Source organism: Panthera leo, chromosome E2 (genome assembly GCF_018350215.1).
Source record: "Panthera leo isolate Ple1 chromosome E2, P.leo_Ple1_pat1.1, whole genome shotgun sequence".
NCBI lineage: Eukaryota > Metazoa > Chordata > Mammalia > Carnivora > Felidae > Panthera > Panthera leo.
Window position 1 is genome coordinate 8,198,884 of NC_056693.1, and position 23,630 is coordinate 8,222,513.

General features: G+C 58.8%; 2 protein-coding genes across 8 annotated transcripts in view; one reads left to right on the forward strand and one right to left on the reverse strand.

Moving 5' to 3' along the window:
• Positions 1–402: 402 nt before the first annotated feature.
• Positions 403–6,876, forward strand: LOC122208606 (polynucleotide kinase 3'-phosphatase). 5 transcript variants are annotated; one of them, XM_042919839.1, is made up of 17 exons: positions 403–864; positions 1,146–1,309; positions 1,963–2,009; positions 2,346–2,648; positions 3,542–3,621; positions 3,704–3,761; positions 3,852–3,959; positions 4,259–4,330; positions 5,255–5,303; positions 5,411–5,481; positions 5,561–5,653; positions 5,728–5,824; positions 5,910–5,971; positions 6,200–6,309; positions 6,388–6,475; positions 6,567–6,628; positions 6,716–6,876. In XM_042919839.1, exons 1-17 carry the CDS (start codon positions 674–676, stop codon positions 6,831–6,833), a joined length of 1,773 nt encoding a protein of 590 aa, XP_042775773.1. In that variant the 5' UTR covers positions 403–673; the 3' UTR covers positions 6,834–6,876. The 5 variants fall into 5 exon arrangements, with proteins under 5 accessions (XP_042775773.1, XP_042775774.1, XP_042775775.1 ...); XM_042919840.1 differs by lacking the exon at positions 2,346–2,648 and having other exon boundaries at positions 407–864; XM_042919841.1 differs by lacking the exon at positions 403–864 and having other exon boundaries at positions 1,223–1,309; positions 1,751–2,009.
• Positions 6,877–7,669: 793 nt separating this feature from the next.
• Positions 7,670–23,630, reverse strand: part of LOC122207708 (prostate tumor-overexpressed gene 1 protein homolog) — a 35,692-nt gene continuing 19,731 nt past the window's right edge. The window contains exons 1-13 of one of the 3 annotated variants that reach the window (XM_042917890.1): positions 16,036–16,282; positions 13,325–13,462; positions 13,126–13,208; positions 12,985–13,042; positions 12,790–12,897; positions 11,077–11,232; positions 10,513–10,599; positions 10,332–10,405; positions 10,198–10,255; positions 9,833–9,937; positions 8,207–8,404; positions 8,052–8,121; positions 7,670–7,802 (exon numbers count right to left, since the gene is read on the reverse strand). In XM_042917890.1, the coding sequence (XP_042773824.1) occupies positions 8,110–8,121; positions 8,207–8,404; positions 9,833–9,937; positions 10,198–10,255; positions 10,332–10,405; positions 10,513–10,599; positions 11,077–11,232; positions 12,790–12,897; positions 12,985–13,042; positions 13,126–13,208; positions 13,325–13,462; positions 16,036–16,206 (1,248 nt within the window). In that variant the 5' untranslated portion in view covers positions 16,207–16,282 and the 3' untranslated portion in view covers positions 7,670–7,802; positions 8,052–8,109. Of the gene's footprint in view, positions 7,803–8,051; positions 8,122–8,206; positions 8,405–9,832; positions 9,938–10,197; positions 10,256–10,331; positions 10,406–10,512; positions 10,600–11,076; positions 11,233–12,789; positions 12,898–12,984; positions 13,043–13,125; positions 13,209–13,324; positions 13,463–16,035; positions 16,283–23,630 lie in introns of those variants that run through there. The other 2 variants (XM_042917886.1, XM_042917885.1) reach the window with 2 other exon arrangements.

Sequence of the window (23,630 nt, forward strand, 5' to 3'; positions counted from 1 at the left end):
CATTCAACAAACATTTCCTGAAGCCGAATGAGCAGCATTTCATGGATTTTCAGTGCAAAGCTGGGAGTTTTTACAGATAAAAGAGAGATTCACAGGGTGGGAGTGGGGATTCCAGCCTTGTGTGACCATAGATCCCCACTCTTCAGGGAGATGAATGTTGGAATGTGAATAGTATTTAAGGAATCAGTGTTGAGTCCACATAGACCCCAGCAAAACCAGGAACCTCCACTTGAGGCCGGGAGTTTTCTGCCTGACAGAGCTGAAATTGGCACCTGATCCCAAATCTAGGCGGGGTCCAGTGAACCTGTAATTTCATCTCCCATCAGACCACCACCGGAGGAATGCGCAACAAATAAGACATAAACAGGACGAACTACCAGCCAAACAATTTTATAAAGTTATTAACATGTATTAACTCTTTTAATCTTCCTAGTAACCCCATGAATGGAAACGATTATCCCCACTTTACAGATGAGAAAATCGATGTATTGAGGGTCAGGGCTGCTGTCGGGGGCGGAGATTTCTTGGACTGGCAATGATCATCAAATGGAAAAAAAGTTTCTCCCGCTATAACTAAGGGAATGAATGTTACAGAGTTCAACGTGGAAAGAAAATCTGCGAAAAGAAGACCCACACCCCCTACTGGCCCGAGCCGTCCATTGCTGCGGGAGAGATGAAGGTCAGAGCACCGGAGGACCAAAGGGGCAGGTCTGGAAAGGGGCGGGGCTCCTGTAGTGGGAGGGGCCAAGGCCCTGCCCCCTTCCGTAGGACGAGTCATTTCCGTCCGCCGAGAAACAGAGAAAGAAGCCGGTGGAGTTGCGGGCAGAGCGCCTCGTGCCGGACTTCCCCGGTCGCAAGTGGCAGGTGAGCCCCGGTCCGGCATGGTGAGCGTGGGCCGAGCTGAGGGCGCGCGCGAGGTTCTTGGCTTTGCCTTCGGACGTAGGGGTCCGGGCTCCCTGCAGGACTGAGCGGGGCGTCGTCGCCTGGGAAACGGCGCGAGCCTGAGGCCGGCAAGAGGGTGGGATTTCCGGAGCCTTCAGCGGAAGAAGGGAAATTCCTGGTGGACGGGGAGGGAGGAGGAGGGACTTCCTGTGGCAGTTTGAGGGCGTTCTGTCAATCAAACCTGTTTACCTACTTCCCCTTAGGCCGGCGCTAGGGATGGCCGAGGTGGAGCCCCAGGGCCGCCTGTGGCTGGAGAGCCCCCCTGGGAGTGCGCCCCCCATCTTCCTGCCCTCGGACGGGCAAGCCCTGGTCCTCGGCCGGGGACCCTTGACCCGCGTTACCGACCGGAAGTGCTCCAGAAACCAAGGTGGGCGGGCCGGGGCTGCAGGGGGTGTGGCCCGCTGCTGGAGCGGGAACACAGTGCAGGAAAGCTGGACCGCCGGTCGTGTAAGGGAGATGTTTGGCCACCAGGCGGAATTGCGTGCTGTAGCTAGTCCTGAAGTTGATAGGTGCCCTCTGGAGAGTATAGGAAGAGAAAGAGGCTGTGCCTGACCTGGAACTAGCCAGACCCCTTAGTGGGGAGAGGATAGAACCAATCCCTATAGAGGTGTCAGAGGAGGATGCTTACAGGTCACCGGGAAGGCTTGAGTCAGGTCACGACCCTTGACAAGGAGAGAGCCGAGCCTATGGTGAGAAGTACTACGCAGGCCTCGGTGGTAACGGGGGAAGCCCAGGACCTGCACCTAAGCACACGGCTCATCAGGGAGAAGCCAATTCTTTACGGAAAAAATGCCCGCCCTGTCCCTAGGCGAGAACCCGCGTCACAGGCAGTCCTAAGGCCTTTATCTGATTCCTGCATATAAAGGAGAGAGCCGATCCCATTTAGAGATAAACTGCTTTCCCCTCCGGAACGGGTGCTATGGCCCCCATCCTGTGGCTTAAAGCTGGCCGTGCTCTCCAGTAATGAGGAAAACGATCACACAAGGATGCACATTCTGACTCCACCCTCTCAACCCTCAGTGGAGCTGGTCGCAGACCCTGGGACTAAGACCGTGGCAGTGAAACAGGTACCAGTTCCTCCGTGAGGCCTGGGGGTGGCGTTGGGCAAGAATAGCAACCCGGCCGGGAACGGGCCCGTTGGAAAAAACCTGGTTTGGAGGGAAGGGGGTGTGGCCAATAGAGAAGCCTCGGCGTATTACCTTCTTCAGTTGGGGATCCATCCACATTTAAATTGGATAAGGCTGGCCGCCTGTAACATTTCCAGATTCCTGATTGGTGGTACACAACGAGGAGGCGGGGCTTATGGATCTGACTGGCAGGTGGGGAAAAGAAGTCCCGTTTAATTAGAGGAGGTGCCTGGTGGGGGATGCAGTTAATGCCAGCTCCGCTCGCTCCCTTTGCAGCTGGGAATTAACCCCTCAACTGCTGGGGCCCAGGAGCTGAGTCCGGGGGCAGAAGGCTCTCTGAGGGTGGGGGACACACTGTATTTGGTCAACGGCCTCCACCCGCTAACCCTGCGCTGGGAAGAGGCCCGCACGTCTGAATCCCGGCAAGACACTCCACCCGGCACCCCTCCGGTGGCCCCAGACGCTTCAGGGGACGTTGAACCACCGAAGAAGAAGCGGATGCGGAAGTCCTCCTCCGGCTGGGAGAATTTTGAGAAGCTGCTAGTGTTTACAGCACCTGGGGTGAAGCCCCGGGGCAAGGTGAGGGCCAAGCTGAAGGAGCCACGCAGGCGGGGGCTTGGCCCTAAGTTTGCTGTGTGCCCCTGGGCAGGTCATTCAACCTCTCTGAGCCTCCACTTTTTTTTTTTTTTTTTTTTTGGTCTGAGAAGTGGACCTGATGACAGTCAGGCGCTGGGGGCGTGGATGTATGTCAGCCCCGGCCTGACCCGCAGTAACCTCAGCAACGAGCCACAATCATGGTAGCAGGTGTAGCACATTGTAGCAGAGACCCGAGCTCACGTGTCCTTACTTCATGTGTCCTTAGCGCCACTAGTCTCCCCAGTAAAATGCTGAATCCATGCAAAGCACGAGGCACAGCCCCTGACACGCGGTTAGTACCCAAACAACCCCACTCCTGTTTTTATTTCCAGGGTTATTAGACTTGTGGCGTGGAGGCCAGGGGAGGAGGGTGGGCAGGATAGGAACCCCCAAAAACAAAATTTTTAATGCTTATTTTTGAGCGACAGAGAGTCAGAGTGAGCAGGGGAGGGGCAGAGAGAGGCAGACAGAGGATCTGAAGCGGGCTCTATGCTGAGAGCCCGATGTGGGGCTTGAATCCACAAACCCTGAGATCATGACCTGACTTGAAGTCGGGCGCTTAACCGACCGAACCACCCAGGTGCCCCGTGAAACCCATTTTAAAGACTGGAATACTGAGGCGCTTAGAAGAAGTGGGAGGCAGTAGGGTAAAGATTAGGCTCTACGCTCTGGTGTCAGGGACACATCCTTGCTGTGGCTTTGCCCTCGTAAAATGTGGAGGCTCTGTGACTCAGTTTCCCTACGGGTGAACGGCAAGTGGTAAGTCTCCGCCTTGCGAGGGGTGGGGATGGGAGGCGTAACAGTGTCACCGTTCCTCTTTTCTCGCTGACCATCAGGTGGCCGCCTTTGATCTGGATGGGACCCTCATCACCACCCGCTCTGGGAAGGTCTTTCCCACTGGCCCCAGTGACTGGAGGTGATAGGAGGCAGAACAAGGGGGTGAGTGAGGCACCCACAGGGGGTCCCCCGTCGCCTTACCCCTTTCCCATCCGCCCTAGGATCTTGTACCTAGAGATTCCCCGTAAGCTCCGGGAACTGGATGCGGAAGGCTACAAGGTGCGTGTGCTTTGTGCGTGATGGCTGGGCCTCGGGGCAGGCCGGGGCCCGGGCGAGGAGGGCACCAGGTGACATCCGTGTGCTCCCCAGCTGGTGATCTTCACCAACCAGATGGGCATCGGGCGCGGGAAGCTGCCGGCAGAGGAGTTCAAGGCCAAGGTGGAGGCTGTGGTGGAGAAGCTGGGCCTTCCCTTTCAGGTATGGCTGCCAGGGAGTCGGAGGGTTGTGGAGGTGGGGGGTGGGGACCCAGGGAGAGGGGAACAGAGATGCTGAGCTGGGGGCAGAGAGGAGGGCACAGGGGCCTGGGGAGAAGCCGTAAGTGCCAGTGGGGAGGTGGAGGGCGGGGTCTGGGCGGGGTCATGCTGAGAAACTCCTCAGAAGTGGCCCGCCCTGGGGCACCGGAGCTCCCTGGATTGGCGAGGGTTGGGGTAGCATCCCTGGAGGATCCTGGGAAGGAGCCCAGGAGGGTGTCTGCCTGCTGTGACTCCCACCCACAGGTGCTGGTGGCCACGCACGCCGGCTTGTACCGGAAGCCGGTGATCGGCATGTGGGACCATCTGCGGGAGCAGGTGAGCCTCGGCGTCCGGGTCCGGGTCATTCCCCTCTTCCCTCTGCCCGGCCTCCCCTCCACAGGCCTCCTTCCTCTTCCTCCCCTCCCCTCCCCTCCCCAGGTCCTCGCCTTCTGTGTCACATTCTGTTGGTAGGTGAGGGCAAGGCTCTTGAACTCAGAAAGTCAGAGCAGTCAAGGAGGAAATCAGTCGCTTGTTGGTTGTTTTGTGTGTGCAATTGTTCTGAAGTTCATCAGCTTCCTGAGCTGAAGGTATCCGTGTACCAGACAGGCCTGCTGGGGCACCCACATACCAGTGAGGGTGCAGACTGTACGTGCACACGCTGGTGTGTAAAATAGTGGGAGGAAGCAAGGCAAGATGAGGCAGGGTGTATCTGCGGTGGTCAGGTAAGGTCTCTTCGAGGTGCCTTTTGAGATCTGAAGCTGGTTGTGGGGGGCAGCCATGAGGGTATCTAGGAGTGGTCTAGGTGGGAGAAGCAGCAAGTGTAAAGGTCCTGAGGCAGGTCTGTGACTAGGGTGTTTAGGGACAGTGAAGAGGCCTGGGTGGCTGGACCTGAGTGGATGAGGGGGAGAGAGAGGGGTATGAGGTCAGGGCGGGTAGGTGTGGGACTGTGATGCCTTGAGGGCCCAGGTAAGGGCTTCTCCTTTACCCAGCAGGGGAGCAAGGGGGTGGTGCCAGGTAGGGTTGGGAGGGGTGGGGTCAACATGAGCAGGAACCGGCACCCTCTGGTGGCCGTGTGGGGAACAGACCGTGAGGACAGAAGCCCGCAAACCAGGATGGAACAGCCCAGGATCCCGGCGGTGGCGGTGAAGGGGGTGAGAAGTGGCCTGAGGGTGGCGCCTCCAGCAGGGCACCGACGGAGCCAAGCATCTCCAGGGAGATGTGGAAGCAGGCTCCTTACTGCCGTCACCTGTCCCTCCCCAGGCCAACGAGGGCGTGCCCATCTCCGTCGGGGACAGTGTCTTTGTGGGAGGTAAGGGCCTGGGGACGGGGAGGGTGTGCGGATGGATCCACTGGGGCTGGGGGACGTGTGTCCCCAAGGCTGCTGGTGGACGCGGGGGTGTGTCCCCTGTGTTCCAGACGCAGCCGGACGCCCAGCCAACTGGGCCCCGGGGCGGAAGAAGAAAGACTTCTCTTGTGCGGACCGTCTGGTGAGGCCCCCGTCCCCTGCCCGCCTGGAGCTGCGTCCCCACCTTGTCTGACCTCTGCGTCCCCCGCCTCCTCTCCCAGTTTGCCCTCAACCTTGGCTTGCCCTTCGCCACGCCGGAGGAGTTCTTCCTGAAGTGGCCCGTCGCCAGCTTTGTGCTCCCCACCTTTGACCCGGTGAGGCCCTGGGGGGGGGGGGGGGAGGGGAGGGGAGAGGCGGGAGTCACACTGATCGCGGCCACCCCTCCCAGAGAACCGTCTCCCCCTCGGGGCCGCTCTACCTCCCTGAGGCCAGCTCCCTCTTGAGTCACAGCCCTGAAGTGGTGGTCGCCGTGGGATTTCCTGGGGGTGAGACACCTGACCCCCGACACCCGGAAGCCCCAGCCCCTCTCTGGGTCCTCGGCGCCCCCTGATCCCGTCCCCCGCTTCACAGCTGGCAAGACCACCTTCCTGCAGGAGCATCTCGTGTCGGCTGGCTACGTCCACGTGAACCGGGTGAGACCCCCCACGCCCCAGGCCGAGGGCCGCGCTGCCCGGCCCCTCGCTCGCTTTCCCCTCCTCACTGGGTTGCCGATTCCCCTCCAGGTCTCCGCGCCGCCTCGCAAGGCCTCCCCGCCCGTCCTGGTGCTCACGCCCCACTTCCGTCCGGGTCTCTGTGCCTCTTCTGGGTCCCTGCGTGCCCCCCCCCCCCCCCCGGGTCTCCTGACCGGTCGTGTCCCCTAGGACACCCTGGGCTCATGGCAGCGCTGCGTGACCACGTGCGAGACCGCTCTAAAGCAAAGGAAACGGGTTGTGATCGACAACACAAACCCGGACCCTCCTACCCGGGCCAGGTACCAGGGTCCCCGGGGTGACCTCTGTAGGGCGGGCCTGGGGCCCCTCACCAGCCCGGCCCCTTCCTGGCCCAACAGGTACATTAAGTGCGCCCGGGACGCGGGGGTCCCTTGCCGCTGCTTCCTTTTCGGCGCCACGCTGGAGCAGGCGCGCCACAACAACCGGGTGAGCTGGCCCGTGCCCCCCGCCAGCCTGCCCCCCTCCATCCCACCCAGCCCCCCCTCCCAGCCTGACCCCCGACCCCCACCCCCCACAGTTCCGAGAGATGACCGGCTCCTCTCACGCCCCCGTGTCCGACGTCGTCATGTTTGGCTACAGGTGAGCCCCGCCGCGGGGAGGCTCCAAGCGGGTGGGCGCCAGGGGCCCAGGCTGCGGCTCACCTCCCCTCCTCACCCCTGCCACCAGAAAGCAGTTCGAGGCCCCGACGCTGGCGGAAGGCTTCTCGGCCATCCTGGAAATCCCGTTCCGGCTGAATGTGGAGCCTCCCCTCGAGCGGCTGTACCGCCAGTTCTCAGAGGGCTGAGCTGCCCCCGCCCCCCAACCCCCAATAAATGGTTTTCCTTTAAGCTCGGGCAGCATTGTGCTGGGAAGAAGGGTGGTCTGCCTGGCCAAGGACTGGCACCTCGCTAGTCCCCAAGCGGGGGTGGGGGGGCCTCCCGGGGTGGATACAGGGGTGTTTGTCCTGAGTGTGTCTGGCCAGATGCCTCTCCTGCCAGAGTAACTGAGGCCTCAGCACCATGGCCGTGGGCGCTCCAGACCGAGGCTGGGGAGCTCCCCGCAAGGGACACGGCCCCCTGGGGGAGCAGGGTGGGGTCTTCCTTGCGCGTGGCTGCCGGGCTGCAGAACCAGTGCAGGAGCATATGTGTTGTGACCCTGAGTATACGAGCTCGATTTGGTGAGTGAGAAACTGCGTGAAGTTGACCTTGGGGCAGGGCCTGCAGCAGTAAAGGGGGTGGGAACACCAGTCACAGGGGGCAGGTCCCGGGCCCCAGCTTGTGTTTGCTGCTGGCCAAGCGCGACCTGTCGAACCCAAAGGGATGGAGAGAGAACCCCAGTGGCAGCGGGGAGCAGAACCCAGGCATGCGACTGGCCTCGAAGACAAGACCACCAGGCACGGCGGGGCCTGCAGTCTGGGGACTGACCTGCCACTGAAGGCCTAAGTGGCTCCACGTGCAGCCCATCCATCCCCGCTCAGGTAACTGCGCTCTCGGAGGCCCCCCCCCCCCCCCATCACAAGGATGCACATTCCCACCCCCCACAGCAGGGGGCGGGCTGGGCCATCAGCTCTCTGGGAGCCAATGACACCCAGTCTGAGGACCCCCGGCCAAGGCTTCTGGACACGGAGCGCGGTGGCCAACGGGCTTTTAAAAGACTTTATTGGGGAAACGTACAGGGGTGGAGACCGTCCTTGGAGACAGCTCACGACGCGGTCCTCCAGCCCATCTCGCTGGGCGGCTGCCATCCCAGGGGCCCCTGCTCAGAAGCATCTGACCTGGGGGGCAGGAGCAGAAGGGGAGGGGCTGGACGGGGCCTCCCAGCTCCTCAGGGAGGGGCCCTGGCTCAAAGGGGCGAGCCCTCTCCCCACCCGCCCCGGGCTCCATCACCTCCGGCGGGGGGAGAGGGTTGCAGTTTCCCAGGAGGCGCTCTCGGCTCCGGTCTCAAGACCAGAGTCACATGACTGCTCCCCAAGCCCCAGACACCTCAGAGGGTCCCTCGTGCACTCGGGCCGGGTGCCACTCACCGGTTTTGGCGGGGGCCTCGTCTGTGACTCCTGGAGGGGCCCGGCCTGGGGGTGGCCACTACCCCCCCATCTGCGGGGGAGGAAGGCAGGGGGGCTGCGTCAGTGGCGGGGACTTGGGGGTGGGGGGGGGTGGGGGGAGGGGGTCCCGGCCTCACCCCCCGCTGCTGCTGCTCCTGCTCCAGGTTCCGCTGCAGGACCTGCTGCTGGTTGGCGATGACGCGCCGGATGCCGTTGACGAAGTTGCTCTGGTCGTGGGGGATGAGGCCGATGAAGATCTTCTTCTCCGAGGAGTAGAGGAGCATGAGCACGCGCACCTCGCACGACGCCTTGTAGGAGAAGTGCACGCAGCCGGCCTGGCGGGCGGGGGCGGGGGTCACCGTCTGGCCCCGGTGCGGATGCGCCTCCCCACGGCCACTGGAGCACGAGCGCGCGGGCCGGCGCCCCTCGGAGCCGCGGCACGCTGCGTCCTGACCGCCGTCCCCCCGGCCCTGGTGTCGCTACCGCTTGGGGACAAGGACACACGAGCCCGCAACGGCCTGGGGGCCGACGGGCTCTGCACCGAGGCACCGGGACTTGGCTCCGACGTGCTCCAAGGAGCCCACGGCGCCCACGACAGGCAGGGCGATGGTGGGCTGGTGAGTACGCGGACTGCCCCCGAGGCGCCAGGTGGCCGTGGCCGGGACTCGCAGAGGCCCCCTCGGGCCCCAGGAAGCCCAGCACTAAGTCCCCCACACGCAGGCCCCGGAGCAGCTCAAGTGCCAACCACGAACCCCCAGTGAACTGTCAACAACACTGTTCCCTCAAACCAGGGACGCGGCCGAAGGGACAGCCACCTCGGGAGAAGCGGTCCCGCTCTGCTTCCCTGGACACTGCTCTCTGGTCACCACCCCCGGCTTATAGGTGGGCAAACTGAGGCTGAGTTCAAGGATTCCCCAGGCCCCCCAAACCACAAGGGGCCATGCCTTCCTGTGCACCACCCCGGGGAGACGGCGGCGGCAGGTGTCCAGGGGGGAGCCCCTCCAGAGCTCCTACCTGAGCCCCGGCCCCGCCGAGGGAGCGCGGGACGCTGGGCAGGGCCGGCCAGGTGCATGCGCGGCCTTTACAGGGTCCCCTGCGGGAGCGCTGTGCTCTCAAACTTTTGTGACACAAGAAATACACAGCCCTCCCTCCAAACGCACTTGCGCTGCTGTGACGGAATCAGATAGTTGGGGACGCATGCCGGCCTGTGACCGCAAACGTCCACAAAACGTGGCGACGGCCGTGCTTTCACAAGCACCGAGACAACCCACCTCCCCTCGCGGACAAACTGAGGTCAAGACCCGCTGGAGGCTAAGCCGGCACCTTGAGAGCTCGGGCCGGGAGCAGACAGACCTCGCTGCCCGGCAGGGCTCTTCCGGAGCCCCGGATTGTCCATGAGAAAACCCGGTCCCCGTGGAGGAGGGACCTGGGAGCACCGGGTCAGCACTCAGTGGTTCCAGCCCCTCGAGACTCTGAGTCGACCCTGGAGGCCGGTACCACACCGGGTGCGAGTCCCACTCTGAGCCTCAGTTTCCCCATCTATAAAACACGTCCGGGACAGCACAGACCCGGGGAGTCCCGTGGACCGGGAGCCGACCGGCTGTCACCACTCTCTCCCCAGCTGGCTTTGGGGAAACAGCCACCGGCCGTCATCCGCCTTCTAGTTTTCAAACACAGAGCGGACCCGGCCCCGTCGGCCCGGGGGGGCCTTTCGGGCCGGTCGCGCCCCACCCACTCGCCCGGCCCGCACACGCTGCACTCACGAAGCCGTTGTCCATGATCCGGCACAGGCTCTTGAGCGTCTCCAGGTCCTTGGTGAAGTGAAACTGTACCAGGCGCGAGTTCCGGAACAGCGGCACCAGTGTGGTCTGCGGGCAGGCCGGACGGCGCCGTGAGACAGGGCGCCCGGCCTCGCCCCCGTCCCCCGTGCCGGCTCTGCAGGCCTCGCCCCTGCTTCTGACCTCCTCCGGGTCCACACCCGCCTATCTTCACTTGCCGGACAAGCTGGCCACAGGGCCCTGGATGATCTCTAGCCGGCAACTCCAGCGCCCCCTTCTCGGGGAAGTGCCCCGGCCACCCCATGGTCTGCTGTCTGTCACACAGGCCGAGTGCCCCCCATCACACTCACCAGCAGCTGCTGCGGGATGAGCTGCATGTACAGCTTCCTTGGCCACTGCTCGGTCCTCCTGCGGGGCAAGGGGACGGGGGTCAGGAAGCTGGGTCTTGGCAAGACGCTGCCTCCGCCCCCAGCCCGGCACTCACAGGATCTCCCCTTGGTTCACGTAGACGTGCGACGGCAGCCACCTCTTGGACCGACTGTTGGGCTCAGGCCTGGGCTTTTGGGGAGGGGGAGAGGAAGAGGGGAGACATCAGGAGGGGGGAGGCACCCCAGTCAGCGAAGACACGCTGGTCTTCAGGTCGCCCCGGTCCCCCCAGGACTCACCTCTTGCCACTCCATGACCCCGCTCCACGCCAGGAACTTGTTGTTGACGATCTGAACTGGGCCCGCGACCCCGCCGGGACCCACCGCCTGTGGGAACAGACGAGTGGGGCCGATGCCTGGGAGTGCCCCAGGGATGCTTCTGGGGAACCTCAGAGCTGTCCTGAAGACCCTGGCCCCCGTCTCCAGACAGTCTGGCCACAGCCCCAGAGCTGGCCCTGCCCCTCAGCTGCTCACAGACCTTCCATGGCTCCCCAGTGCCCCAGAACAAGTCTCAGATGGTCAACCTGGGGTATAAAGCTCACAGGGTCTGCCCCTAAGACCCAGACAGCCCTATAATATGTTGCACAAACAGGAACACTACTCATAAAATAACTGGCAAGGGGTGAACCAGGACAATCACCCTCCAGAGCCTTCCAGCCGCATAGCAGCCCTCCCCATAAGCCTGCCGCCCACCTCCAGGCCCTGCTGTGTGTAGGAGGCCCTCCTGTGAAGAACCGCCCTCCACACCCCCCCCCCCGACCCCCAAGCCACCCCCAAGGGCTGGCCTGGGCTCCACCAGCACACCTGTTTGCGCGTGGTAATGACCTGCCGGATGGCGTTGACAAAGCCGCTCTGGTCGTAGGGGATGAGGCCCATGAAGATCTTCTTCTTGGACGAGTACAGGAGCATGAGCACGCGCACCTCGCAGGGGGAGATGTGAGGAAACAGCATGCACCCCGCCTGGGGGGGAGGGGGCGGGCAGGAAGTCAGAGACCCCTCCAAGCTAACCAGAGACTGTCCTGTCTCGGGGACAGGTCACTGGACAGAAGTCCTCAAAGTCGCCCCGTGGCCTTCCGTGACAAGTGAGAGGCCACAGCACAAGGCAAGAGCATGTGAATGTGCACTTGGGGGTCTCCCTCAGCTGGTCAATCTGTGGTGAGGGCCTGGGACCCACCGCTGAGGCAGGAGGATCCTGAGAGGGTGGCACCTCCCCCACCTCCGCCGCGTCGCCCCCTCTCGATGCCGCTTTGTCCCCAGAGTAGGGCCTGCCTCGGCCGAGCCGCCTCCAGGGAGGCACTGGGCGCAGCCCCAGCTCTACTCCCTCCTAAGTGCGTGACCCAGTGCGAATCACTTCATGTTCCGGACCTCAGTTTTCCCATCTGTAAGATGGCTTAATGACAGTCCCATGGTCGCCGCCACATAAACATCTTTACGCGAGACGCCAATGCCTCCTTGGCATGACGTCGGAAAGGAGTGTCACAGGCCTCTCTACCTGGGCTGTCGGGACAAAGAGGCGGCTACCTCGGGGAATACCCCTGACTTGTCCTGTCACCCAGGGGCCACCTGCTCAGGGAACCTGTCCCCTGCCTTCCCAGACCGAGGCGCGGCCCGTCCTCCCAGAGCTACCAGTAGGACCAGGAGTGTGACCGGCCAGGTAGCACAGGGAGCGTGCTGGCGCGCTTCTCCCCTGTGGCCCTCGGGCCCATCGGCCAGGCAGACGGCAGGCCCTCAGCAAATGGCGCTGAGGTCAGGGCCGGCCCATCGGGCAAGAGACCGCGCCAATCACGACCCCCGGTCTGTCCGGGCCCCAAGGGAACGGGGATCTACCTGGACACTGGGGGTCATGGCCCGCCCACACAGTAGGCGGAAGGAGGCGCTTGGTCCCAAAGGGGACCCCAGAGCCGAGTCCTGTGGTGTCCCGAGCAGACGACCCGCTCTCCTCTCTCGCCACCCACCCCCCGCGAGCACCTGTCCCCTTCCACAACCAGACCCCTGTGGGGTGGGGGTGTTCACCGCTGAGATCGGGGCCCGGATGAGACGCTGGGGCCCAGACCGGAGGGGCTGCAGAGACCACGCCAGACTCACTCCCTGACGGCCCCGTGTCACGGTCACTCACCAGCCCACGCTGACCAGGTGTCGACCACACGTGCAGGCCGCCTCCTCAAACACCACACAAGTTCACTCCCGCTAACCCCCCCGAGGCGTCCCGCCACCAGCCCCGTTTGCCGGATGAGGGAGCGGCCCCAGCACGGAGTATCCCCCCGGCCCGGCTCACCCTCCCTGCACCCCCACGGCCACCTTCAGTTGGGTCCCTGCCGCGTGCCGTGTCCCCAACAGGCTCCCGGGTCCCAGGAGGGCCAGCTGGGGCCCTCCACTCACTCGCATCCCCGGCGCCACCGCCCGCGTCCTCCATGCTCTGCCTTCCCTGACACCCGCGTGTTCAGACACGGACCAAGACTCCTTCGGAGGGAGACCTTGGGCCCCCGGCCCCCCGCCCGAGGGTCCCGCTCTACTCACGAAGCCGTTGCCCATGACGCGGCACAGCCCCTTGAGGGAGTCGCAGTCTCTGTTGGTGAAGTGGAACTGCGCCAGCTGGGAGTTGCGGAACAGGGGGCCCAGGGTGGTCTGTGGGCGGCCAGGGGACAGCTGGGTCACTGCCAGGGGCGGGGTCCCCGGGAAAACGGGCCTGGGGAGGCCAGAGGTGGGTCTTACCAGCAGCTGCTGCGGGATGAGCTGCATGATGAGCTTCTGCGGCCACTGGTCGGTCTCCCTGCGGTGGGGGAAGGGGGGGAGGATGGCGAGTCAGGGGAGCCCCGGCCACCCACCTACCCCCGCCCCCTGCCCGCCACTCACAGGTTCTCGCCCTGGTTCACGTAGGCCTGGCAGGGCAGGGCCCGCTTCAGCTTCGCCGTGGAGTCCGAGTAGGGTCTGCGCTTCTGGGGGCGGGGTGGGGGGGGTCACCGGGCACAACCTGGGTGCGCGGGCCCGCCCCACACACAGGGCCAGTCCCCCGCCCCCACCCCCGGGCTCGCGAGGGGACCCTGAGGCTCACCTCCTGCCACTCGAGGACGCCGCTCCAGGCCAGCAGCTTGTTGCTGAGCCGGTGCTCGCCCACAGCCAGGCCCCCGAGGGCGAGCCCAGGCGAGGAGGGCCCGATGGGACCCAGGGCCCCAAAGACCCGAGCACCTTGCTGCGGCAGAGGGGAGGGGGGAAGCCGAGGCTGAAGGACCCGCAGGGGCAGCCTGTCCACCACACGCAACCCAGCGTTCAGACCCAAACCCCCTGCTCAGAAACTCCCGGGGCCACGTCCAAACCACTCGTCCCAGGAGTCAAAGACCCCAAGTGGCTGACCTACATATCCTTTCCCTGCCACTAGGAGCCCCTCCTCCCTGGCCACTTGTCACTTCAACACTGGTCTGCTCCCTGCTCCAGCTGTGCCCTTGGCCCGGAATACCATCCCTCCCCCTTCAGGAGATGCCACTCACCCTCCTGGCCCGATCAGTTCTTGGTCCCTCTGTCCTGACCCAACTCAGAAGCCAGCGGTCCGAGGGTCCAGGCCTCCATGAAGCCCCCACAATGCACACACCAGTCTACACTGCAGCTGGCTGCCTGGCACATGGGTTTGCCCCAACCCACCCACGCTGAAAACTCTTCCAAAACCCCCCATGGCCCTCAAGAGAAAGTCTGGACTCTCTCCTCTAGATCCTGCCAACCTTTCCGAGGTGGTCACAGGCCCTCCTTCCCTCCCTTGCAGACCCTGGGGGGGGGGGGGGGGGGCGGGGGGTGGAGAAGGGAAACCAAAGCACAGAGAACAGAACCATCCAGGGAGGCAGAGAAACTTTTGGAAGAGGGAGCGTAACAACATCAAGAGGGGTTTCAGACACGACATCTTGAGAGTGGTTGCAGAACACCCAGAGAACGTTCCAGCAACAAAGCCAAGGAAAGCTACACGTTCTACTCTTCACAGGGCACTCTCCCAGCTATCCTTTTTTTTTTTTTTCCTAAACCAAAGACATCTCAAAGCAAACAAGGGAAAGGCTTTGGAACAGGCTGGCAGCAAGTACCCCCTACAAATCTCACCAGTAAATGCCTCCGGGCAGCAGAAAAAATTACTAACGGGCGTTGTTCTTTTTCATCTTATATTAGAGGGCACTTTCTGCATTTCCTATAAAGCACACAGATGTTTTCTGTCCCAGAAAGACAGGAAAACTCGGATTTTCCAGGAGCTTAAAAAAGCAAACAAAAAAACCTGAGCAAGCACGTCCTCCACCTGGACAGGTGATTCTGGAATATGGGCAATGGTAGCGGATCAGGAAGAAAACCAAAGAGAATCTTGGCGTAAGAACATGTTGGTGCGTGTTCAGGCACGGGCTGGGTCTGAGATGCAGGACGGGGGTTGAAGTCCCGGGTTTGGAGGTGCCACAGGTGGGGCAGAGAACATCGGAGAATATGTGCTTAAAGCCCACAGCTGAAGAGCCTTCGGAGGGCCAGATGAATGCACTTTAGGATCCGGTCAGTGTAAACTGGGAGAGCACGTGTTTGAAGTCTGCTTTGTCTGTGAGGGCCAGCTGACCACGTTAGGCTTAAAACACCTTCTGGTCTAGAATGTAAAGACCGAGGATTCCTAGCTAAAAACTCAGGTCTACCTGCAACAACAGGGTAGGTACGTCCAAGTGCACGACTACAATTAAGGACGAGAGTTAAGTGCGGTCCTAAAGGAAATCTCATATCGGAGCAAATGTGTGCGTTTGACGTGTGAACTGTTTCCTGCACAGGGAAGCCTATTTTGTACTTGGTAGGAGAATGAACGCCTTAGGGTACAGTTTCAGGACCGGGAAGCGCTTTTGAACTAGATGCAGATGCTGAACGCATCCCCGTAAGACGGTGGAGCCGAGGGGTAGGTTTAAGTTTTGGGAGACGTTCAGAGTCTTCCTGTCTAGGTTTAAGATCCGAAAAAACCTGTTTTAAGGCCTGTGTGGAGCTGCCACAGCTCCATGCCACGCACAACGTCGGCGCAGGGTATGAAAGAAGCGAACTCGAGAGCCAGCCTAGGGTAAAAGGCACACCTGGGCAAGCGTGAAACGCCGCGACGTGCAGGTTTACTAACATTCCAGGTGCGCCTGAAGATTTTTGAAAAGTATGCGCTTATTTTAGGTCCGGGGAAGCGTGTGCAGTTAACGTCCCGACAAAGCCAGATGTTTACGTTTGGGCTTGTTGCACTCTGTAAGGGCATCCCACATCTGGGCGACCGTGCAAATCCTGGGCGCACACGCCACGGGCGCCGTGGAAACGCGCGCGGGCCCGGGAAGGAACACCCCCAGGTGCAACACCTGGGCGCGCGAGTGCAACACGCGGGCCCCCCTCGCCGCGGCCCCGCGGCCCCCTCCCCCATTTCCAGATTTCCTGCGCGGAGAGAGACCAACTTTCCAATTGGAAAAACAAGCATGCACGCCTGCCGTCGGCCCGCCCGCCCCCCACCCCGCGTTTAAATCGGGACGCGGAGTCAGCAGTAATTTGAGCCCTCCCCGCCCCCGTACCCCACCCCCGCCACCCCAGCCTAAACGCTCAACAAAGGGGAGAGCACGGCACGTACCACCGGGGGGGGGGGGTTTCCACGGGGGAACCCGGCCCCAGCCGGGACCACCCTTCGGGTCATCCTGAGACCCCACAGAAGAGGGGGCCGCGGACAAAGACCCGAGCCCGGGGGAGGGGCTGGCGGGGGCGGGGCCGTGGAAGGCTCTGGAAAAAAGGCGGGGGGCTCACCATGGGAGGGGCCGAGCGGGCCCGGATCCGCGGTGGCTGCGGGCCCCGGGGGCTGGCCGGCCAGGAGCGCGAGCGGGCGGCGCGCACCGTGAGGGGCCGTGGGGGGCGGCCGCGACCCCCGAGGGGGCCCCCGGCGCCGGAGCGGTGCGGAGCGCGGCGCGGACGGACCATGGCGGGCGCGAGCCGAGCGGGCTGGGGGCTGCCACGGGCCGCACGGGGGGCTGCGGGCTCCACCGACTGAGGGGCGCGGGCGCGCGGCTTCGGGGGAGACGGGCTGGGCTGAACCAAGCGCGGGGGACGCGCCGCCGGAGAGGGGTCGCCGCGGCCAAACCACTGCGGCGAGCGGGGGAGCGCGGCGCGTACCAACAGCGTCCGCGAGGGGGCGTGGCCGGGCTGTACCAAAATAGGGCTGGGGGAGCCTCAGGAAGCGGAGAGGGTGTGTGGGGCGGGGAACGCGGCCATTGGAAGATGCTCTGGGCCTCTCGCGCTTGAGGGGGAGGAACTGGGAAGACGTGCGAGCAACAACTTCAGGGGGGTGTGGCGGGAGAGGCCATACCGAAGGGTGGACGGGGGGTGATAAACGAAGACGACGATACTAAGTTGGCTTCGGGCTGGGAGACAGGATACCAAGAGACCCTACCCTTAGTCGCGGAGCCGCGAGACTACACCAAGAGACCTTAGGAAGAACAGGAATAAGGGAATAGTGGGCCTTGTGGCGAAGGAGCCTACCTAGAAGTTTGGGGATACGGATCGTACCTTGCACCAGGAGGGGACTTAATGTTTGAAGGCAGTGACGTGGCTAGGTGGGCCGGAGACCACAAATCCCAGCGTCCCCCGCGCGGCCTGGGCGGGGCCAGCGACCCCAGAGACGCCCGCCAGTCCCCGCTGCGTGCCCATTGGTCCCGGTGCCCTAAGGCTCTGCCTACCGCCCCAGGTACCTTCTCGGGCTTCTTGCCACCCGGGCCGTTCATTGATTCACTCTACACTCAGCTATTACAGGACTGCGTATTCACTTACTAGGAGTTGTGTAACATTTTCTGCTTAAATTTGTCTGTTTCTTAAATGTTAGTAATAGGTAACCGTCAAGTGGCTATGAGGATTAAATGAGTTAATATAAGATCACTACTCAGCCTAGTAACCACTTAAATGTTAAATCTTTTTAAAAAAAAAATTGTGATGAACACCAGTGAATAAAATAAAAACTTAAAGAAAAATCGTTATTGGGACGCCTGGGTGGCTCAGTCGGTTAAGCGCCCGACTTCAGCGCAGGTCGTGATCCCACAGTCCATGAGTTCGAGCCCCGCGTCGGGCTCTGTGCTGACAGCTCGGAGCCTGGAGCCTGCTTTGGATTCTGTGTCTCCCCCTCTCTCTCTGGCCCTCCCCTGATCATGCTCTGTCTCTGTCTCAAAAATAAATACATTAAAAATTTTTTTTTAAAAAAGAAAAATCGTTATTAGTACTACTATTTCCAGTCTGCGCGAGCAGTGCGTATACTGTGATGACCAAAACAGAGAGGGTCCCTCACAGAGCCCGAAGTCCACTGGAGCAAACAAAATAATCGCAGTTTGTGATAAGTGTGACAAATAGCGCAAATGCACAGGACGACAGCATGGTGACCACGAGAAGTCAGGGGACCGACCTTTAGGTAGCCTGCAATTCTATATGGGCCGGAAGAGCCCTAAAACGAGGGAACAGCAAGGCACAAGTCCTGAGGGCAGAAGGAAAGTAAGGGAAGCCGGCACAGTTGGAGCCGACTGAGGGTGGAGGGCTGTGGAAATGGGGAGGTGCCGGGATCCCCAAGCAGGGACCTGCAGCCTTGCTATGGAACTTGAATTTTAATCTCACTCTGCTGGGGATCCACCAGAAGGCTTTCAACAAGGGAGTGACACAGACTCCCTTATTTTTAGACAAATCATTCCTGCAATACTCGGAAATGACATTTCTACAAGTCTACCGGAACGGGGCCCACAGTGGCCTCTGAGGAGAGAAGGCAGCACGCAGAGGGAATGGGGCCACAGCGACGGAAAGGAGATTCAGCTGCCTCTCTTAGACTATCTGGAATTCTTACATTATGCAGATGTTGCCTACTTAGAAATAATTTTTGAAATACTTACATCTTTTTGGAAGGATTCCTCTGGCTGCTGTGTTGAAAATAAAACGGTAGGGGTGCCTGGATGGCTCAGTGCGTTAAGCATTCGATTTCAGCTCAGGTCATGATCTCACGGTTCATGAGTTTGAGTTCTGTCAGTGCAGAGCCTGCTTCAGATCCTCTGTCTCCCTTTCTCTCTGCCCCTCCCCTGCTGTCTCTCAAAAAATAAACATTAAAAAGAGAGGAAGAAAATAAACCGGTAGGAGAGGAGTGGAAGCAGAAGGGCAGAGAAGACGGTGCCGATAATCCGGACAAGAGGCATAGATGGGATGGATGGCAGGCAGGGTGGCCACAGTGGAGGTGGTCGCTTCCACAACTTGTTTCAAGCCAGAGCCCAAAGGGTTTGGGCAGAGAGTGAGTGAAAGAGGCGTGAAGGACGATGCCATGGTTTTTGGCCTGTACCGAGATGCCACTTAGCGAAAAGGAGCAGACTATGGGCCAGGTGGTTTGTGATGCGTGTTAACTTTGAGACGTTGACTAAGTGATGTAGATAGGGGAGTCTGGAGATACAACTTTGAGAATCTTCAGTGTCTGAGTCAATGAGACACTGAGATCACCAAGGGCATGTGTATAGACAGAGACCGGGACGCTCCCGACCTTTAGAGGTCAGAGTCCTGAGAGGCAAGCAGCAGATGGGACAGGAGTGGCCCGTGAAAGAGGAGAAAGGCTGCGTGTATTTCCCACCCTGTTTGCCCCGCCCACTCAGCTGCCCGCCCAAGGGGTTCCCAGGGCCGGCTCCAACCTGGCCCTGAGTTCCAAATCGGCCTTGGATTGTGACCAGATGGAGAACCGGTGCTCTCCGGACTGAGACCACAAGTTAGACAGCAACAGTTACCTCCAGAGCCCCAACAAGCATCCGTGTCTGGACAACCCGCTACTGGCAGCAGGGAGACAGAACCACAGGGACAGAAGCCTCCTTAATCCCCCTAAATCCTAATTTCTCACCGTTCTTGTTGGTCCAAGCCTTCATAAACCCTTGTCTGGAAACCCCCTCCTCGGTGTCTCTCGCTTCGCTAACCCAAACACCCCAGCGGCTTCCCTTAGAATTAAACGCAAACTTCCTCCAGTGCCCTGCACGCTCGATGCTGGCTGCTCTATCCACACGGATTCCTCTGACATCCCTCCTGCTCTCCAGCATCCTTCAGCGCCCACCAGGGCGCATGCGTGGGTGTGAATTCCCAGGATTGTATAAGCGGAGAGAAAATTGTGCCAGGATACACTCCGGCGGGAGCAAAATGGAAACATCCCCGAGCGTGACAAGAAAACGGAGGCAGAAATTATGAGTTATACGACAGTACAGCTCTCCGAAACCACCTTGCTTACCCGGTGTGCCAGTTTAAAAGGCAACTGCCCACTTCATCTGTGAAATCTGCTGCCCAGGCTATAGCGGGCTAATATGACTAAGCAATTCTGCTCCCATCTGTCAACACTTCCTGAACACTGTTACCGAACCTGTTTATGCCGGTTGCTCTTAAATTAATAACTTAATCCTATCAAACCAATGAAATGTTAACGCAAGAGAGTTGTTTATATGGAAACCAGGTTGCCTGCATTAGAAGAAATAAAAATGAGTTGCTTAAAAAAAAGAAAAAAAAAAAAAAACCAAAAAATAAAGTGCTGGAAATGACAAATAACTTGGGCTTTGCAGATGTAGCTTATAAAAGAATATGATGTTTTTGACAGATGGGAAACTAATACTTAAAGAAAAGATCTTGGTCCTAACAGAAAACAGAAAAGATGATTATTTATTATTTTGGGAGACAGTGTGAGTGGGTGGGGGAGGGGCAGAGAGAGAGGGAGATCCTAAGCAGGCTCCATACCCCCCGCCCCCCACACCCCCCGCAGCTCGAGCCCCACTTGGGTCTCGAACTCATAAACCGTGAGATCACGACCTTAGCCAAAACCAAGAGTCAGCCTTAGCTCAACCACTAAGCCACGCAGGCGCCCCTGAATGTCTGTTTAAATGTTCTTAATTAAAACATTCAAAGTGCTTAGATGGGCGTAAGTGCCATTTGCCATCTATTTCTAACTCCATTTGCCCCCCAATGAAAAGGATCGCACTTGTTGGGGCTCCTGGGTGGTTCAGTCGGGTAAGTGTCGATCTCTGGCTCAGGTCATGATCTCGCGGTTTTGCGAGTTCGAGCTCCCCATCGGGCTCCCTGCTGTCAGCGCGGAGCCTGCTTCAGATCCTCTGTCCCCCTCTCTCCCTGCCCTTCCCACACTGGCGCGTGCGCGCGCTGTCTCTCTCTCTCTCTCTCAAGCAAACCTAAAAAGATGATTGCACCTGCTGACCCCATTATGGTCGAGTGGGGTCATGTGATTAGTTCTGGCCAATGAGATACGAGGAAAATGACATGTGCCTTCAGTCGAGCATTTAATTACCAGCGCACGACGAAAGCTCTCTAAGCCTTTCCTGTGCTGCTGGCAATGTTCCAGATGTATCAGGATCACCAAGCTGACCCTCTATGTAGCAGGAGCGAGAAAACCCACCTCTGTTATTTCAAGTCGCTGCAATTCGGAAGTTGTTCATGCAGCCAAACCCAGCCTATCCTGACATATGAATGTCCTTTTTAAATAATCCCGTTTAACCAACATGATTGAGTTTACTAAAACGGCAGATTGGGAGTACCTTCGGGTTGGATGTGTAGGTGACAGACAAGGACACAAAGGCAATATGGACAAACAACAATGCCTTATACAACAAAAGGTGAGCAAAGTGATCTCTGTCTTGAAGTTTGTTTTGTTTTGTTATTACAAAATTACGTTAAAAAAAAAAAAAAAAAAAAAAACACGGTCTGCCGGATACATGCGTCTCAGGCTCTTTATAAGCTTCCTTAAGCTTTCTCATCATGATTTCTAATTATCTGTGGGCCCACATCAGCTTGGGAGCTTTGTAAGGACAAGCATCCCATCACGTGTCACTTACTCACAGAGATGTCCCAAAAGCCCGACAGAGTTCTCTACATCCAAATGCTCATGCACCCCCAGAACGCCCTCCCCCTCTACACCTCTACAGAAGTGGGGTGGTGTGTTTGACACCCCATTCTCCCTTTCAGGGCACACCAGAAAACCACGTGTCCCAGCTTCCCCCGTAGTAGATGGGGGTGATTTCATCCTCACCAGTGGAAACATCAACGTGAGCACCACGATGTCGCGAGCACCACCTCTGGTCACAGGCAGGTAAAAGCCTGTGCGCCCAGTCCTCTCCATGCCCATGCTCTACCCCCACTGTTGGAGACCAAGGACCTCAAAATGGAGGGGTTGGCTATTGAATGAAAGCAACGGGACCCCTGAGTCACTCTTGGAGGACAGCCACCAGGGGGAACAGCTCGATCCACATTAGACTCCGGGTGGTGGCGGGGGGTTATTTCTCACGAGGGTCCTTCAAGGTCAGCTTATCAGAGCTTCCCCTGACAGATATGAGAGAACTTTCAAAGCAAGCAACCTGGTCACTTCCTGCCAACCACGGAAGGGCAGAACCACAGCCATCTTTTCACGGCCACAGCCCTGGCCTCTAGTAGGCAACCAATCAATATTTTTCAAACACATGAACTGCAAATTTATGACCTCCAGTGTCAACCAGAACGTCTAGAAAGTTCCTCTAGGTGCTCAGCAGCAGCCTGTAAAGCAGAGTGGGTCAGATTGGATGTCAAGAGCTGATGCCAGCCTGGATCACTTAATTAAAAAATAACATAAAATAACATAAAATAAAATAATATAATATAATATATATATATTCTAGGGGCACCTTGGTGGCTCAGTTGGTTAAGCATCTGACTCTTGGTTTCGGCTCAGGTCATGATCTCACAGCTCATGAGTTCAAGCCCCACATCAAGCTCTGTGCTGACAGTGTGGAGCTTGCTTAGGATTTTTGCTCGCTCTCTCTCTCCCCCTCTCTGTCCCTCCCCCACTCCTGCTGTCTCTGTCTCAAAATAATAAACTTAAAAAGAATACCATTCTTGGGAAAGCAATAATGATAGATAATATTTCCTGAACACTATACTTAGTACTTCCTTTTTAAACTCACACCATGAGGTTGGCAATCTTGTCCTCACTCTATAGGTAGGGAAACCAAGGATTAGGAGGCAAGAGCCTGAGGTCATGGCTGAGGACAGGCCAAGGGGGGTGGTCTTGAGCCGGGGTTCTTGATTAACCTCAGCAGAAGCCCTTGACTCACTTGATGGAAAAAATGAGGGGCATCAGGCATTAACGCCTCACTTTCCTGTCCCTCCTGCTCAAGGCACACCATGGCTATCAACTCAAGATGGGGCCTTCCCATCCCTGTTACCACAGCACTTCTCACACCTGCCTCTAGCCACCACCAGTTCCAAACGCTCCGAGAGCTCTTCCTCATACGGAGAGGACTGTGTCCCGCCCAGCCTCTTCTGATGCAGTGAGATCTATACCGGCAAATTACTGAGAAAGCAGATATTTTTGGAGGGGGCGATTTGGCAGTTCTGTCTCGGTTTAAAGCGGGCACCCCAAAAGTCCAGAAGCATCTTCTATGACTAACAATGGGGGATGTAAAACACGGTGGCGTTCAGGGGCGCCTGGGTGGCTCAGTAGGTTAAGCGCCTGACTCTGGACTTGGGATCAGGTCATGATGACCTCACAGTCCGCAGTTCGAGCCCCTCACAGGGCTCTGCAATGACAGCGCGGATCCTGCCTCAGATTCCTCCTCTCTCCCTGCCCTTCTTCCTTTTGAGAGCTTGCACGCTCTCAAAATAAATAAAAACTTAAAAATAAACAAACAAGTAAATAAATAATAAAAAATGGTGACGTTCACACAAGGGAATACTCTGGAGCCATGAAAAAGAACAGAGGGCTTTTTGCCCTGGTATAAACCACAAGATGCCTTGTCAGATGAATAAAGGAATCTACAGAATAAAATAGGCTAAATCTAAGTTCTAGACATCTGCCGTAGGACATATTGCTGACAGTTAGCAATCCTCTACTGGGCGCTGAAGTTTAGGAAAAGGGCAGAACTCATGTTAAGTGTCCTTACCACATAGACACACACACACACACACACACACACACACACACACACACACACGAAGGGACACGAGGAAACTTTTGGAGGTGATAGAGGTCTATCTTGATTGCAGGAATGACTTTATGGGTGTATGCATATGTCCAAACTCATCAAAGTGTACACATTAAATATGTGCCAGGTTTTGTTTATCAATTACACCCCAGTAAAGCTGTTTTAGAAATATAAACGGGCTTGCCACTGGACAGCAGAGCCAGAAAATGAATGTTTCTGTTTGCTTCCACCTGCCTGTATAGATCTTTAAAGGATACATAAGAAACATGGCAATAGAGGGGCACCTGGTGTGACTCCTAATCTCCAGGTCATGAGTTCAAGCCCTATGCTGGGCATGGAGCCTACACTCAATCAACCAATCAATATAAATAAATAAATAAATAAATAATAAATAAATAA

Excerpts from the sequence above, each read along its gene's own strand:
- LOC122208606 (XM_042919839.1), top strand. The coding sequence starts at position 674 with ATGAAGGTCAGAGCACCGGAGGACCAAAGGGGCAGGTCTGGAAAGGGG. Across the intron at positions 2,649-3,541 it reads GGGTGAAGCCCCGGGGCAAG|GTGGCCGCCTTTGATCTGGA; the intron begins GTGAGGGCCAAG and ends GCTGACCATCAG. Across the intron at positions 5,972-6,199 it reads GCTACGTCCACGTGAACCGG|GACACCCTGGGCTCATGGCA; the intron begins GTGAGACCCCCC and ends CGTGTCCCCTAG.